Raw genomic sequence first — 17440 nt, 5'->3', positions numbered from 1 at the left:
AAGAAGAGGGGGAGGAGAAGGAAGAGTAGGGGGAGGAGAAGAAGAGGAGAATGAGGAGGAGGAGAAGAAGGAAGGAGGAGGAGGGAGAGGGAGGAAGAGGAGAAGAAAGAGGGGGAGGAGGAGAGGAGGAAGAAGGGAGAGGACGAAAGGGGGAGGAGGAGGAGGAAGAGGGAGGTGGGAGGAGAGGGACGAGGAAGAAAAGAGGAGGGATAAGGAGGAAGAGGGGTGAGGACGACGTGGAGGGAGAGGAGGAGGGGGGAAGGTAGAAGAAGAGGGGGAGGAGGAGGGGGAGAAACTTTTAATGTCCCAAAGGAAGAGGAGGATGAGGAGCACATGATGCTTCACGAGATAATAAAACTAAAATAAAACCTAACAAACGAGACTGAGCAGCGATGCTTTAGAGCAGAAAGTTCTGCAAACATCATAAAACATCTTCAGGGTTTATTCACATCTTTATAATCTTCTTATGACTTAATTTTAATGTAAAAAATATATATATAAATAATATAAAACAGTTGAATGTATTCTTGGAGCATATTTTATTATATATTATTATTAACATAAGATTTCTCTCGAGGTTTGAAAAGTGGAAACAATCTTTGATAGTTTAAGATAATAATAAGTCAGATTAAAGACTTTAATACTCCGTTTATGACTCTCTCTCCTCCTTTAGTGAGAAGTGTCTGTCTTTAGTCAGCGAGCTAAACACACACACACACACACACACACACACACACACACACACACACACGCACACACGCACTCGCCTAGAAACTCAAAATCATGTCAGCGTGTAGTGAAGTGGGCGTGTTGTGTGCAGATACTGAGAGTCTGCAAATAGACTCAGTCGCCTTTATTTGACCTCTTTGCTTTAAGCACACACACACACACACACACACACACACACACACACACACACACACACACACACACACACACACACACACACACACACAAAAGAAGAAGAACAGGTGTGACAACTAAGAGCCAGTAAAGGAGTGGGGTTTTTTTTTTTACCTTCCTGTTTTAGTAAGAGCAAATAATATGTCAACTTTAAATGTTTAATTTATTATAATTAGCATTTAAAAAGTGAATATTTAATGTTTTATAATGTTGTTCGTGTGTGTTTTCTTATCGGAAAGTCAAGTTTTTTTTAATTATAGGCTCCAAAATCATTGTGTGTGTGTGTGTGTCTATTTAACCCTTAAACAGGCAGGAGTTGAAAAAAACATAATTATTCTTTTTTTTTTAAACTTTTTATTTACTTTGATGTTACTAGTCCATCTCATTTTGCACCTAAGTAAACATTTCCACAAGTAATTTAAAAAATATTCTTAATATATTTAGGATGTTATGAGTTTGTATCTCCACCAGGATGTGTTGCCCCTTATTAAGGTATAAAACATGGATATATTTATGCCTGTTTTAAGGGTTAAACACATTTAATACATTTCTTCTGCAGATTCTTATAATATTTTACAACATTAAGCTGAATGTTTTCATCAATAACTTTCCTGTCATCCTATTCCTTCCTTCCATCCTTCCTTCCTTCCTTCCATCCTTCTTTCCTTCCTTCCTTCCATCTTTCCTTTCCTTCCTTCTTCCTCCCTTCCATCCTTCCTTCCTTCCTTCCATCTTTCCTTCCTTCCTTCTTCCTCCCTCCTTTCCTTCTTTCTTCCTCACTTCCATCCTTCCTTCCTTCCATCTTTCCTTACTTCTTTCCTTCTTTCCTTCCTTCCATCTTTCCTTCCTTCCATCCTTCCTCCCTTCTTCCTCCCTTCCATCCTTCCTTCCTCCTTTCCTTCCTTCTTCATCCCTTCCTTCCATCCTTCCTTCCTTCCATCTTTCTTCCTTTCTTCCTTTCTTCCTTCCTTCCTTCCTTCCTTCCTTCTTCCTCCCTCCTATCCTTCCTTTTTCCTCCCTTACATCCTTCCTTCCTCCTTTCCTTCCTTCTTCCTCCCTTCCTTCCATCTTTCCATCTTTCCTTCCATCCTTCCTTCCATCTTTCCTTCCTCCCTTCCATCCTTCCTTCCTCCTTTCCTTCCTTCTTCCTCCCTTCCTTCCTTCCTTCCATCCTTCCATCTTTCCTTCTTTCCTTGACTCGAGGACAACAGGAGGGTTAAATTAATTCTCCACCTAAACATGTCGAGAGTCTATTTAATGATTTATAACTCGACTCAGACGCTTTAATTGAGCTTTTATATTAAATAACTTCATGTAGCAGCCAATTAAAAACAGCCCAGTTTTACTGCTTCAACCACTCTGCTGTTATTTTAACAGACCTATTGTGTTTCTTTATTTTTACTTTCCCTCCTTCTTCAACATTTGAGTCATTTTTTTATTAGTTGTGGCAGCAGAGAGAAAGAATAAGTTTGTTTTTAAACTCAGAGACAGAAACAACGAGTCGGCTCGTATTAAACCTGTAAAAACATTTGTGGTTTTTTGTGTTTTGTTGTAGAAATTCTTCAGTTATAAAATCAGAGGTGGCAAACATGAGGCACGTGGGCCAGAAGCGGCCCGCCGAGGGGTCAAATCAGGCCCACTTTCCTTCTTCCTTCCTTCCTTTTTTCCTTCCTTTTGTCCCTCCTTCCTTCCTTCCTTCCTTCCTTCCTTCCTTCCTTCATTTGTCCCTTGTTCCTTCCTTCCTTCCTTCCTTCCTTCATTTGTCCCTTGTTCCTTCCTTCCTTCCTTCATTCCTTCCTTTCTTTCTTATCTTATCCTCCTTCCCCTTCTTCTTTTCCTTCCTTCCTTCCTTATTTCCTTCCTTCCATCCTTCCCCTTCTTCTTTTCCTTCCTTTCCTCTTTCCTTCCTTCCTTCATTCCTTCCTTCAGTCCTTCCTTTCTGTCTTATCTTCATTCCCCTTCTTCTTTTCCTTCCTTCCATCTTTTTAATGATCCGTCCCATATCAGATCATATTGTATTTGACCCTTGAATTAAAGTTTTATCTCTTAGTTTGATCATCTGTGTAGAAACGTTGTGAAAATATATTAAATGTTTCACATCTGCTTCACTTAAAACGAACTAATAAGCTGCTTTTTCCTGTTTATCTGAATACTTGATGTCTTATACTCTTATATTTCCTTCTAAAGTTTGTTTTTAATGCGTCACTAATCATATTCTTCCCTTTTTATTGTGTTTGTTCTGCAGGAGGTCGAGGCTCTTTTTAAAGGCGACAACCTTCCCAAGTTCATCAACTGTGAATTTGCCTACAACGACAACTGGTTCATCACCTTTGAATCAGAAGCAGATGCACAGCAGGTAGAGAGAAAAATCACATTTACTTTATCTCCCTCTCTTCTTTCCTTATAGATAAACTCTGCCTTGCCTCCATTTTTCTACTTTAAATGAACCTTTCCCCTCTGATGTTCTGCATGTTTAAGTTTCCACTCTCTTTTAATACTTCTACTGTTTGTAAGTTGATCTTTTAAGATGAATCCAAGCATCAAATTGTTGTCCAAGCTCCTTTTTCTCATCGTATTTAATATCAGATGAATCTCCTAATGTGCTGTTCGTTTTCCTTCCTTCCATCTTTCCCTCCTTCCTTCCTTCCTCCCGTCTTTCCTTCCTTCCTCCCTTTCTTTTCTCCCATCTTTCCTTCCTTCTTTCCTTCCTTCCTTCCTTCTGTCCTTCCTTCCTTCCTCCCTCTCTCCCTCCCTCCCATCTTTCCCTCCTCCCTTCCTTCCTTCCTTCCTCCCTCCCTCCCATCTTTCCTTCCTTCCTTCTGTCCTTCCTTCCATCCTTCTGTCCTTCCTTTCTTCCATCTGTCCTTCGTTCTTTCCTTCCTTCCTTCCTTCCTTCCTTCCTTCCTTCCTTCCTCCTGTCCTTCCTTCTTTCTTTCCTTCCTGTCTTATTTTCCTTCCTTCCTTCTTCCCTTCCTTCTGTCCTTCCTGTCTTCTTTTCCTTCCTTCTGTCCTTCCTTCCTTCTTTCCTTCCTTCCTTCCTTCCTTCCTTCCTTCTTTCCTTCCTTCCTTCCTTCCTTCCTGCCTGTCCCTCTTTTAATACTTGTACTGTTTGTAATTTGATCCTTTAAGATGAATCCAAGCATCAAGTTGTTTTCCAAGCTCCTCTTTCTTATCATATTTCATATCATATTAATCTCCTAATGTGCTGCTCTGTTCATTTTCTCTTCGTGAAGGCATATCAGTATCTCCGAGAGGAGGTGAAGACCTTCCAGGGGAAACCTATTAAGGTAAGGACTCACGTTATATTAGTGTGTCAGGCTGAGTCTCCTTATTTATTATATTTAGTGCATCACATTTAGCCTCCTGTCTGAATGCTGAGTGTGTAAATATATCCACTATATTTGGCCCTCAAATATTCTACAGTGGGGAAAAAGTAGTGTTCATGGCTGGTTCACTACTTTCTGCTAACAATTTAACCCTTCACACTGTTCAGGGTCAAATTTGACCAATTGTTTATATTTGGAAGGAAGGAAGGAAGGAAGGAAGGAAAGAGGGAAAGAAGGAAGGGAAAGAAGGAAGGAAGGAAAGAGGGGAACAAAGGAAGCAAGTAAAGATGGAAGGTAGGAAGGAAAACAAGACAGGAAGGAAGGACAGAAGGAAGGAAGTAAATAAGGAAAGAAAAGAAAACCGTAAGGAAGGACAAAAGGAAGGAAGGAAAGAGGGAAAGAAAGAAGTAAGGAAGGTCAGAAGTAAAGAAAGAAGGAAGCAAGGAAAGATGGAGGGAAGGAAGGAAAAGAAGACAGGAAGAAAGGACAGAAGGAAGGAAGTAAAGATGGAAGGAAGGAAGGAAGGAAAAGAAGACAGGAAGGAAAGTGGGCCGGATTGGACCCCTGAGCGGTCCAGTTCTGGTCCGCGGGCCTCATGTTTTACCCCCCTGGTGTACAGATTAATTACAAGCAAGAATATGAACAGTGTTTAAGGGTTAAAGATGTGAAATCCGGAGCTTACACTAAACTTAAAACCCCTAAATTGACTCTTTAAATCAATCTTAGTGGCAATTATTAGAATATAAGGAACAGTTGTGTTAATAAATGAATAATAAAATAAATTTCCTTCCTCTCTCTCTCCATCAGGCGAGGATAAAGGCGAAGGCAATCGCTATCAACACTTTCATGCCAAAGAACGGTTACCGGCCGGTGGAGGTGAACCCGTACGCTCAGCAGCAGCGCTACACGTCCTACTACATCCCGCCGGTTTACAGTCCGCAGCAGCAGTTCCCTCTTTACAGCCTCATCACGCCGCAGGCCTGGTCCACGGCGCACAGCTTCATCGACCCCGCGCTGGTGAGGACGAGGCCAGACATGCTGGATCCATCTGTTCTTCCTCCCGTTGTTTCCTTCCATCTTTCCTTCCTGTCTTTTCTTCCTCCCCCTTCTTTTTTCCCTTCCTTCCTTCCATTTGTCCCTCGTTCTTTCCTTCCTTCCTTTTGTTCCTTGTTCCTACCTTCCTTCCTTCCTTGCATTTGTCCCTCCTTCCTTCCTTCCTTCCTTCCATTTGTCACTCGTTCCTTCCTTCCTTCCTTCCTTCCATTTGTCCCTCGTTCCTTCCTTCCTTCCTTCCTTTTGTTCCTTGTTCCTTCCTTCCTTCCTTCCATTTGTCCCTCCTTCCTTCCTTCCTTCCTTCCTTCCTTCCTTCCATTTGTCACTTGTTCCTTCCTTCTTTCCTTCCTTCCTTCCATTTGTCCTTCGTTTCTTCCTTCCTTCTTTCCTTCCTTCCTTCCTTCCATTTGTCCTTCTTTCCTTCCTTCCGTCCTTCTTTCCTTCCTTCCTTCCTCCCTTCCTTCCTTCCTTTTATTTGCACTCATAAAGAGTCTGCATCTTTATTAAAAGCAGTTAAACTTCTCAAAGGATAAAGTTTATTCTTAATAGTTTTAAAACCTGTTTAGCTTTTCTAGTTTTTTATAAAAGTTAAAATAATTAGGAATAAAGAAGTCAAGGCGGTGCGTTAAAGTAAATAAACTCTACTCTGTCTTTATTTAGTGTTAAATCTGAGTCTATTTCAACACCTGAATATTTCTTCTTCTTGACTTCCTGTTTACTGCAGCTGATATAAATCTTCTTTTCTCTTCTCTTCTTTTCTTCCAGGTTGCTCCATTTCACAACAACCAGTTCATCAACGGATTTACCACATCACACAGTTTCAAACCAGCGACGTCTCCTCTCACTGTCCGACACTACTCACCCAGGAACAGGTCCGTGGTTTATAGTACTCCGAAAAATAGAAAACTAAAAACTATTTTAAAACTGTATATGGTTTGGGGTAGGTAAGTAAGAATAAATATGTGTTCTGAGTTTGACATACCACAGAAAAGTGTGTTGTTAACCACCCTGCTAAATGTGAATGATTTAAAAAAATCGCCAAATATATGAAATTAGGGCTCAAAGTTGTGTAAAAGTCTCCCTATTTCTCTGCTCCCAAACGCTGTGGGTCTGAGAGCTTTCTGCTGCTAGCTCAGCTTACTGGCTAACTGTAGACTGTAGTAGTAGTAGTGTTAGATATTAACAATAACTCACCACCAGGCAGGTTAACCACTGAGGAGAGCGGACTCTTGGTCTTATATAGTAGGGGAGGGACCAAGGTAGCGCCACTACGTCACGGAGTAGCCCTTTTTTGAAGGCTCAGAAAATCAGGGAAAATGAGAGGCTGAGAAACAGTTTAAGTGTCTGTCTCCACAATTCAGTACTACATAGTTATCAGCCTTTTCTATATTTAAATGTGTGTATTTGAGTTTAATGACATAACTAAATTGCACTTATTTAAGTTTTAATCATCTCTATATCTCGTCTCTCCTGCAGGAATCACAGTAAACCTCACCTGAGGCCGACCGTCCCGACAGCGGACCGCAGCGCCGGCCTCCTGGACAGTCCGGGTCTGTTCCCCAGCTTCCCCAGCGAGCGGCTCAACGGAGTCCGCAGCAGCCCGCCGACGCGCCTCCCCAACAGCAGCCAGCCCAGAACCAGGTTACCTTCCACCACGGCCTTCCCACGCAGTCACACCGCCGGCACGGGCCGAGTCACCGAGCCCGCCACCACAGACTACTCTCTGAGCAGAGGAAGGTACGGCAACGCTAAAACCATAGACTGTATATAAGAAATGGACGTAACATCCGTGACGTCACCCATTGGTTTGTGGACTGCTGCTCGGAAGCCAATAGTATCGGATCTGAGCAGCGCCATCTTGAAAATTTCAGGTGCATGCTGGGAAAAATAAAAACAGGGATTCTACTTATATGGGCATCAGGAGGAGCATGAGGCGCCCTCCTGAACCTGTGAACCAATCAACCTGTCAATCACCACGTAGCCACGCCCTAATGCATACCCTGCTTTATCGTCAAATATAAAATCAGGGAGGCCAAAATGTCCCAAATGAACATCATACTGCATTGAAGAAGGCTTTAAACTAGCGATTGAGACCATAAACACATTTTGAAAACGTTTACTGAGGTTAGAAATCAAGTGAGAAGTTGGTGAATTCTCCATTGACTTTTATAGAGACGGAAGTCCTTTTGACACCAAAACGGTCGCCCCCTGGTGGCCTTTTGATAGAATGCAGTTTTAAGTTACTTCCGCGTTGGCCTCATTTCAGAGGACCAGAACTCCCCGCTTGGCTAAAACCCACGCAAAAGAAAAGAGACGGGGTTAGAAAGTCTGATAATATCAAGAAGGAGGAGACATTTTTAATGCCTGTCGTCTTAAATATATCGAGTTTTGCAGCAACTTTTAAAAAGTTTGATAGTTACATTAGATTAAGAAGTGAATAGGCTACACTTATGTAGCGTCTTTCTACCTTAATGGACAAATCTCTTTATACTTTTCACCTCTTATTCAAACATTCACACACAAACTTAACCCTTACTTACTGTTCAGGGTCTATTTGACCCATCTTTGCATTTCAAGGAAGAAAAAACACCTTTAAAATGTTTTATTTTAGCCAGAAATTTGGTATCCAGAATATACAAAATGAGAATATAAAGTCTTTTGTGCAGCTGAAACACATTTTTTGTTGAGTGTTTGACTAATATATATTCAAAAATACTGTAAATGTGCATTATTACAGCAGCAAGTGGACAGTTAAATAGAAGAGCAGCTATAAGAAAAAGTATAAGAACAATAATAGTAAAATATATATTATACAATAATCCTGACGTTATTTACATTATTTACAGGAGTTATATTGGTATTGAATGGTAATATACCAGAGATTATATTATTATTGCACTGATTAAAGGGAAAGAAAATATATATATAGACATAAATAGTAGCAGATACAGAAGCTGGATTTTAAAAGAGCCAACATTGAACATACTGTCAAAGTTCATGAGGGGAGGAAAGGAAAGAAGTGAAGGGAGGAAGGACGGAGGAAATAAGGAAGGAAGGTAAGAGGGAGGGAGGGAGAAGGAAGGAAAGGAGGAAGAAGGATGGGAGGGAGGAAAGGAAGGAAGGACGGACAAAAGAAGGAAGGTAGGAGGGAGGACAGAAGGAAGGAGGGAGGGAGGGAGAAAGGAAAAGAGGAAGGGAGGAAGGAAGGAAAGAAGGACAGAGGAAAAAAGGAAGGAAGGTAGGGGGGAGGAAATAAAGAGAGAAGGAAGGAAGGAGGGAAGGAAAGAAGGAGGGAGGAAGGAAGGACAGAAGGAAGGAAGAAAGGGGGATGAAGGAAGGGAAGGAAAGAGAGCGAGGGAGGGAGGAAGGAAGGACAGCCAGAAGGAAGGAAGGAACAGTCAAAACAGACGGGGTCAATTTGACCCGGGAGGACGACAGGAGGGTTAATGCTATAAAAACTATATGAATCTAAAGTCGTTGAGTTTTTGTTTGAGGTAAAACGGATGTTTGTAAATTGAAGTGTTCTCTTTCTTAAAGGAAAAATGTTTCTGCTTCTAGGAAAAAGAGGGACGAAAAGTTTACAGTGAGTACTTCTTTCTTTTCTTTTTCAACCTTTTATCTTCTTTTATTTATTTAATTATGTAACTAAAGTATTAACGTTTAGCTTCTTTTCTTTATGGAGAGATTAATAAAAAAGAAAAGAATAACTAAAGGAATGAATGAATGATGCTTTTATAGATTTATAATGTAATTTTTTCATTGTTGTTATTGTCTCATTCCTTTCTTTCTTCCCTTCTTTCTCTTCTTCTTCTCTCTGCGTTGTTGCCGCCGTCGTGCAGAGAGTGACGCCTCAGTCTCCGCCTCTTGCTCAGAAACCGGAGTCTCCGAACTTGGAGTTTGATCCCTCCAGCTTCCCGCCGCTGCCCGGAGCGGCCGGACAGCTCAAAACAGACAACGTGTTCGACAACCGGCTGGCGAGCAGCGTCGTCGTCGGGACGGTGAAAGAACGGGTAAATAAATATATCTATCAATCAATCAATCAATTAATCACCTTTCATACAGACTAGTTTAGTTCAAAGTGCTTTTATAGTTGATAGACAAGCTGATAATGAGATAAGTGACAACATAAACCCTCCTGTTGTCCTCGAGCCAAGGAAGGAAGGGAGGGAGGGAGGAAGAAGGAAGGAAAAGAAGAAGGGAGGGAGGAAGGAAGGAAGAATGGAGGGAGGAAGAAGGAAGGAAAAGAAGAAGGGAGGGAGGAAGGAAAGAAAGAGAAGGAGGGAGGAAGAAGGAAGGAAAGGGGGGAAGAAGGAAGGAAAAGAGGGAGAAAGGGAGGAAGGAAGAAAGAAAGGAGGGAGGAAAGAAAGAGAAAAGGAAAGGGGGGAAGAAGGAAGGAAAAGAGGGAGAAAGGGAAGAAGAAGGGAGGGAGGAAGGAAGGAAGAAGGGAGGAAAGGAGGGAGGGAGGAAGGAAGGAAAGGAGAGAGGAAGGAAGGAAGAAAGGAGGAGGAAAGAAAGAGGGAGGGAGGAAGAAGGAAGGAAAAGAGAGAGGAAGGAGGGAGGAAAGAAAGAGAGCAGAAGAGAGGGAGGGAGAAAGGAAAAGAGGAAGTGTCAAAGTACAGAGAAGTAATTATTAACTCTGTTTTTCATTTATTCCAGAATGTAAGTGCTGAGTCCAGTTCTGGAGGAGTTCTCTCTCCAGCCGGACCCAAAGAGCCTCTTCGGCCCTCCGCCTCCACGATGCCCACAAGCTTCCAGCCGTCGCCGACGACTCCGACCCCGACCGCCGCTCCGACTCTGACTCCGACCGCCGGGCCTCCGCACAGTCCGGCTCCCTCCCTCGTCCCTGCAGCGTAAGAACCACAACGAAGCCTCACACGCTTCCTCCTAAACCTGTAATATATAATTACTACTTTTATGGACCGTATGTTGTCTCAGAATTGATAAATTAATGAAAAAATTAATTAAAATACAATAATTTAAAAATAAAAACATTTGCATTCAGAATATAATAATTGAAGTGACGTTTATTAGAAGATGATTAGTTAAACAGGTCAACATAATACCTAACCCGATCTGATGTGATGTGGGCCGGATCATTAAAAAGATGGAGGGAAAGAAGGAAGGAACGAGGGAGGGAGGGACAAAAGGAAGGAAGTAAGGAAAGTTGGAAGGAAAAGAAGACAAGAAAGAAGGAAGGAAGGAAAGTTGGAAAGAAAAGAAGACAAGAAAGAAGGAAGAAAAGACAGGAAGGACAGATGGATGGAAGGAAGGAAGGAAAGAAAAGATGGAAAGAAGAGAGGAAGAAGGAAAGTGGGCCGGTTCTGGCCCACGGGCCTCATGTTTGAGTTAAAACATTTCAAGATGCACTTTCAGTTAAATAAAAGACTATTTACTAACTTAACTTAATTTAACGTACCTTTACTAGCCTTACCTTAACTAACCTTAACTTAACCTTACCTTACCTTACCTTAACCTACCTTACCTTAACCTTACCTTACCTTAACTTAACTTAACTTACCTTAACTTAACTTAACTTAACTTAACCCTACCTTACCTAACCTTAACTTACCTTACCTTAATTTACCTTACCTTAACTTACCTTAACTTAACCCTACCTTAACTTACCTTACCCTACCTTACCTTAACTTACCTTAACTTAAACCTACCTTACCTTAACTTACATTAACTTAATCCTACCTTAACTAACCTTAACTTACCTTACCCTACCTTACCTTACCTTAACCTACCTTACCTTAACCTTACCTTACCTTACCTTACCTTACCTTAACTTAACCCTACCTTACCTTAACTTAACCTTACCTTACCTTACCTTAACCTACCTTACCTTAACTTAACCTACCTTACCTTACCTTACCTTAACTAACCTTACTTTACCTTAACTTAAACTTACCTTATTTTACCTTAACTTAACCCTACCTTACCTTAACTTAACCTTACCTTACCTTACCTTAACCTACCTTACCTTAACTTAACCTACCTTACCTTACCTTACCTTAACTAACCTTACTTTACCTTAACTTAAACCTACCTTATTTTACCTTAACTTACCTTAACTAACCTTACCTTACCTTACTTTACCTTAACTTAACGTAACCTTATCTTAACTAACCTTACCTTAACTTAAACCTGCCTTAACTTACCTTACCTTAACTTAAACCTAACTTACCTTACCTTAACTAACCTTACCTTAACTTAACTTAAACCTACCTTAACTAACCTTAACCCTACGTTACCTTCACTTAACCCTCCCTTACCTTAACTTAACTTAAACCTACCTTACGTTACCTTAACCCTACGTTACCTTCACTTAACCCTCCCTTACCTTAACTTAAACCTAACTTACCTTACCTTAACTAACATTACCTTAACTAACCTTAACCCTCCCTTACCTTCACTTACTTAAACCTACCTTACCTTACCTTACCTTAACCCTACGTTACCTTAAACCTACCTTACCTTACCTTAACCCTATGTTACCTTCACTTAACCCTCCCTTACCTTAACTTAACTTAAACCTACCTTACCTTAACTAACCTTTCCTTTCCTAATCTTACCTTACCTTAAACCTACCTTACCTTAACTCTAACTTACCTTCCAACTTCCATCATGTCCCTCTCTAACGTCTATCTCCTCCTCTTTGTGTTCATTTGCAGGGACGTGAAAGTGACGGAGGTGAAGCCGAAGGAGGTGCAGCTCTCCGTGGAGCGAGTCCCCGCACTTTGTCCACTGCAAGCAAATCAGTGCAAGTCAACGGAGCTGCAACAGTCAGTACCAATCTCCTCTTTTCTCCTTTTTTGTTATTCTGAGGTTTATTTTTTCCTCTCTCATCCCTTTTTTTAATGCTTACTCCCCTCTGATGTCAATCACAGAAGAATCGATCTCAGCTTGTCTTAATTCTGCATCATTATTGATTTTATTGCAGTCAGTCACATCTTTTAAATTTATAATAAACAGAGGTTTCAGTCTGCAGGGAAAGTGTGAATATACCAGAAGTGGAAAATATAAAGTAAAGCTTTGGCAGGAAGAACAAGCTCTGCCTGACTAATGATGAAACTCCTGCTGGTTTTTGTTTTTTGTAATGCAGTAAAACACAAGTTAGGTGTTAAAAAACCTGCAGCTGATGTAACAGGATGATAGAAGACAAACACTATGAACAGATAACAAGATAAAACAAATTAAATGCCTTTTAACCTTTGTGTCGTCCTCCCGGGTCAAATTGACCCCGTCTGTTTTGACTGTTCCTTCTTTCTTTCCTTCCTTCCTCCCTCCCTCCCTCCTTCTCTTTCTTTCCTTCCTCCCTCCCTCCTTCCTTCTTTCCTTCCTCCCTTCCTTCTGTCCTTCCTCCTTCCTTCTTTCCTCCCTTCCTTCCTTCCTCCTTCCTTCCTCCCTCCCTCCCTCCTTCCTTCTTTCCTTATTCCTCCCTCCTTTCCTTCCTCCCTCCTCCCTCCCTCCTTTCCTTCCTTCTTCCTTCCTTCCTCCCTCCCTTCCTTTCTTCTGCCTTCCTCCCTCCCTCCTTCTCTCTTTCCTTCCTCCCTCCTTTCCTCCCTTCTCCCTCCCTTCCTTCCTTGACTCGAGGACAACAGGAGGGTTAAAATGAGGCGATGACTCAGCTTCGCAGCTAAAACACTAAATATCATCCTGATTTCATCGACATCAGTGACATTTTCGACCAATAAAGGAGCCTCTTTTCTCTTCACTGGTGCAGAATATTTAATGACTTCTGCTTCTTTCCCTCTCCAAGGAGCTGAGGAAGCCCTCCTACGCTGAGATCTGCCAGCGGGTGAAAGACACCTCGACATTACAGCAGCCGCCGACCCCCAAGGAAGCCAAGCCAGCATGCACCAACACCACCAACAACACCTCTTCCTCCTCCTCTTCCTCTGCAGCAGGCGAGGACAGGAAGTGCACCGACGCCTCCATCCCGGCGGGAGAGGCTACTAAAGCCGCCAGAGAGACATACCCTAATTCCTCCAAACCTGGCTCAGGAGGAGGAGGAGCAGGAGGAGCAGGAGGTCGACCACCGCGGGAGGCGCGACGGTCGACCGGGCGGTGGGCTTCCCCTCCGCCTCCACATCCAGGGAAAAACCCCAGCAAAGATCCCCATCACACTCCACCCAAATCTCCCCAGTAGGGCGACTCCTCCTCCTCCTAATTCCTAATTTGCTTCCCCCCCCTTCTTCCTCCACCTCCTCCTCTTTCTCCCTTTTCTCCTCCACTTACGCTCTCCATAGATGCGTTTAAATGAATAAATTGAAGAAGAAAAAAAACTAAAAAAGGAAATATAAGTCAGGGCTACTCGATACTTATAATCCCAGAATCACCAGTCAAGCATAGAGGACGCCTTCTTTTCCCGGATCAGGGCTTGCAGACAAAAAAAAAAGCACTTTACTGTGCATGTAGAGCACCAGTTTTCATTCTTTTTATTCTTATTTATTTGCTCTTTTTTCTTAGTTTTATTTTTGCATTGCGTCGTTGTGTCAGCCTGCAAGTTGGCACAGACAACACTGAAATTTATTCATTCTTGTCCAACCAAACAGCCTTGTGGGATTTAAATTAAGTCTTTATGTGCTGAAGCAGCGGGGGCATTGTTGTTGGAAAGTAACCCCCCTCCTCTCCTCCTCTTACCCCCCCCCCCCCCCCCCCCCCCCCTCCTCCTCCCAGTAGATGATGGGAAAGAGTGCATACAACAGACTCCACCTTGTTTGACTCTCATAGTGAGGGGGTTTGTCTGCATGTTGAGTTGGCACGACTTAATGTAGCTTAATTATGGTTCATAATAAGCAGATGTCTTTTTTTTCTTTCTTTTTTTTTTTATATTACACATATTCACATCCATATGCAAAGATGCAAAGGTTTAACATCGAAATCTCATCACGAGACTCGTATCCTTCTGTTTAAAATCGCCTCGAAGTGATTTTTTTTGTTCGTTTTATGATGTTTTTTCAGCTTGTTTTCATCACTGTTGTCGACTATCGGTACAGCTACTGCTGGTAATCGCTGGGTTTTTGTCTTCATCTTCTTCCTCTTCTTCTTCCTCTTCCTCTAAATTGTTTTTCTCTCTGGAAAGAATCGCCTCCCTCTGTTTGCTAACAATGCTAACTAGCCGGCTACGTCGCCCACAGCTTGTGTTTTTCTTTTCTTTTTTAAAGCGTTGTTTCTCGGAGACTCGGAAGAGCTCGCGCTTGACGATTAATACTCGATTTTTGAGGTGCCTGTCATCGTCAGCCGACATTTATTCATCCGTGTAAATGTGTGGAAAAAGGCTGATTTCTGACGTTTAATACTGAAAGGGGGGAAGTCAGTTTTTCTTGGCATTATGTTGTTTTTTTGTCTTTTTTTGGGGGGGGGGGGAAGCTTCTTATTAATTATCTTAACTGTGGAATAAAAATGATCAGTACAGGTGCATTACTGTCGGAAGGAGACGCAGTGCTGGTTTCATGCTGACATTTTTTAAGTAAGGACGAAGGTGAGGAAACTTTCAGTGGTGGAAGCAGGGGGAGAGAGAAAAAAAGGAAGGAAAATGAACACTAGCTGCCAATCAGATGCCTTGTGAACTTATGTTGGTCGGTTGAATATCTGTTGAGATAAAAAAAAAAAGGGGGATAAAAAAAAGGGGTGTTTCCTGCGTGAAATGCATCAAAAGAGGTAAAAATTAAGATAAATGTGGATTTTTTGGGGGGGTTTTGTGGCAGAGAGGCGACAGCGGGGGGGGGGGAGGGGTTTCTCTTCTTAGATAATGGTGCTAGACGTCGTTGAATTCCTGGACTCTTTTATTTCGACAGCTTATCCAAAAATAACTGTATACGTAGAAGAAGAAAAAAAGCTTGATTTACACCTTTTTTTTTTTTTTTTTGCTTCGTTAGCGTTTTCTCTCTCTTTAAAGAATCGCAGGCAAATATATTTCTAGATACTTGAAGCCGAGGAAAGAAAAGAAGGAGAAAAAAAAGGGAAGAGTTTTTATATAATCAAGAGGAAATTTAAAAAACGGTGAAGCTAATTGAGAAAAAATTCGCTGGAGCCTTTTTTTTCTTTTTTTCGTTGTTTTTGTCGTTTTTTCGTCGTCGTTCTGCCTTTTTTTGTGGATGCCAGTTGAACACTGTGGTGAAGTTTTTTGGGAGGCATCTCATGACTTTATAGAAGCGTCCAGCTCTCGTTTTGTGTGTTACTGATGCTCATTCTTTTATTTTTATTTTATTTTATTTTGTGTGTGTGTGTGTTTGACGGAGTTGACGCTTTGTATAAGCATGCTGTGGTGTTGTTTTGGGGGGTTTTGGATTTTGATTTAAAAATATCAATGATTTTCCATTGAGAGATAAAAGAGAAAAGAAAGAAAGAAAGAAAGACAGAGTAATTGTATAAACTGATGATGAATATATGGAAAGTTTAAGAAGGTTGTAAAGACCTGGAATATTTTTTACTAAAGCTAAAAAAAACCCGATGAAGGTAAAAATGATGAGGATGGGAGGAGTTGGCTGTGTTTTTTTGGGGGATGTTATAGGTGCAGTTATTTGCCACGTTGGGGCACGAATGAGGCGTTTTTTGTTGGTGTGAACAGTGTCGAACCAAAACATCCTTTAAATATTAATAAAGTTGTTGTTTGACGACTGAGATGCAGATGAGAGCAGTTTTGGAGGAGGGAGGGGGGGGGGGAGAAGAGGAGGAGGATGGGCGGGGTTTACAGCAGGGAAATCTAAAACTGTAAAATCCATCCTTGGTATGATGATGATGATGTTCAGCTCCTCCTTTATTCTTTGTTTTTGTTTTTCCCTTTACCACTTTTATTTATTTTTAAATTTTTTTGGTTGTTTTTTCTTTTTCATCTTTTTCTTCTAGTTTGGTTTTGCACTGTTTTTGAGCTTCTTTTTTTTTTTTTAAGCAAACACAAAAAAAATTACATTTTCGGGGACAAATTGGGAAGATTGACCAAAGCACACACTGCTTCTTCTTCTTCTTCTTCCTTTTTCTTTCTTCTTCTTCTTGCTGCTTCACTCCTGAATCCTGCGGGATAAATTGTGCAGCTGATTGCAGGAGTTTAAAAATTTAAAGCACAGTGGAAAAAAAGAAAAAGGGAAATAACCTTTTTTTTTTTTTTATATCTATATATAAATATATATAACTATTCTCCTTGAGCCGATTTTAAAGGTTCAGGGTGTGGAGGCATACACACACTATAGCAACCACAGATTCTGACATTATTATAGAGGAAAACATTTTGGACGTCGGCTCTTGAAATCGGGGGAGGGGAGGAAAATGTTTGATTCCTACGTCGCGGTGAAGTAGTAAGAAGATTAAACGCAGGGAGGAAACTGTCTACTGTAGCAGCCACTTTGGCAGATAAACCAACCACGTAACACGGATGTTTTACTGTATCCTTAAAAAAAAATTGAATTTGCGTGAGAAATGGTTTATAAAAAAAAAGATTGATATATGAGTTTCGAAATGACAGCTAGAAGCCTGAAACTGCAATTATTCTTTCGGTTTCCCTCCCTGCTCATCAGTCGTGTGCTCAGGTTAATCTTTTTAAATAAAAGTTGTCACCTCAGATGCAAAACACCCTTAAAAACTAAAAAAGAAAAACCACTGTACTATATATAAAACACAATATCTGTTCTTTTTTTTTTTTTTTTTGGTTTTGTTTGTTGGGGGGTTTTTTTTGGGGGGGGGGGGCGGACCTACACGACGTTGGGACCTCGCATGTCTCGCCAAAAGTCTTCCTGCAACCAAGAAGCATTCTGGGAAATCCCACTATAAGAGAATAACAAGGAGTCCAACATGGAGAAGGGAGGAAAGAAAACTATTTAATATTAAAAAAAGAAGAAAAAGAAAAAAGCCTGAACTCCTGATCAGAGCTGCTTTTGATTTGGACGCTAAATCTTGAGTTTGCTTTAAAAAAAAAATTTAAAAAAAACATTAAGAAAAAAAAAATAAGGATTTGATTGTTTCTTCTTGTTTCATTTTGAAGGACTGAGATGCACTTGGATGGGTCGGTTTTTTTGCTTTTTTTGTTTTTTCTCATCAGTGGAAATGGTGAAAAAGTTTAAAAAATGCACCATATCCACTTATTTATAAACCAATGCTGTTTATTCCATAAGAAATATCGTTAAGTTTTCTTTTTAGGGAGAAGAAAGAAAAAAAAT

The 17440-nt window shown here is 41.1% G+C and overlaps 2 protein-coding genes across 2 annotated transcripts in view; one reads left to right on the top strand and one right to left on the bottom strand.

Moving 5' to 3' along the window:
- Positions 1–15907, top strand: part of larp4b (La ribonucleoprotein 4B) — a gene marked incomplete in the record, with an annotated part of 58227 nt that extends 42320 nt beyond the window's left edge. The window contains 11 exon segments of the mRNA XM_062429792.1: positions 3149–3259; positions 4137–4190; positions 5037–5246; positions 6048–6154; positions 6759–7019; positions 8841–8865; positions 9122–9292; positions 9939–10132; positions 11957–12015; positions 12018–12067; positions 13045–15907. Coding sequence (XP_062285776.1) covers positions 3149–3259; positions 4137–4190; positions 5037–5246; positions 6048–6154; positions 6759–7019; positions 8841–8865; positions 9122–9292; positions 9939–10132; positions 11957–12015; positions 12018–12067; positions 13045–13434 — 1632 coding nt within the window.
- Positions 5643–17440, bottom strand: part of cc2d1b (coiled-coil and C2 domain containing 1B) — a 289494-nt gene continuing 277696 nt past the window's right edge. Inside the window, exon 27 of the mRNA XM_062429791.1 lies at positions 5643–5654. The gene's annotated coding sequence lies outside the window, so the exon portion shown is untranslated. The remainder of the gene's footprint in view (positions 5655–17440) is intronic.

This window comes from Scomber scombrus, chromosome 11, assembly GCF_963691925.1.
Source record: "Scomber scombrus chromosome 11, fScoSco1.1, whole genome shotgun sequence".
Taxonomy (NCBI): Eukaryota; Metazoa; Chordata; class Actinopteri; order Scombriformes; family Scombridae; genus Scomber; species Scomber scombrus.
The sequence above is the reverse complement of the archived record's forward strand: the minus strand, read 5'-3'. Positions and strand labels throughout refer to the sequence as shown.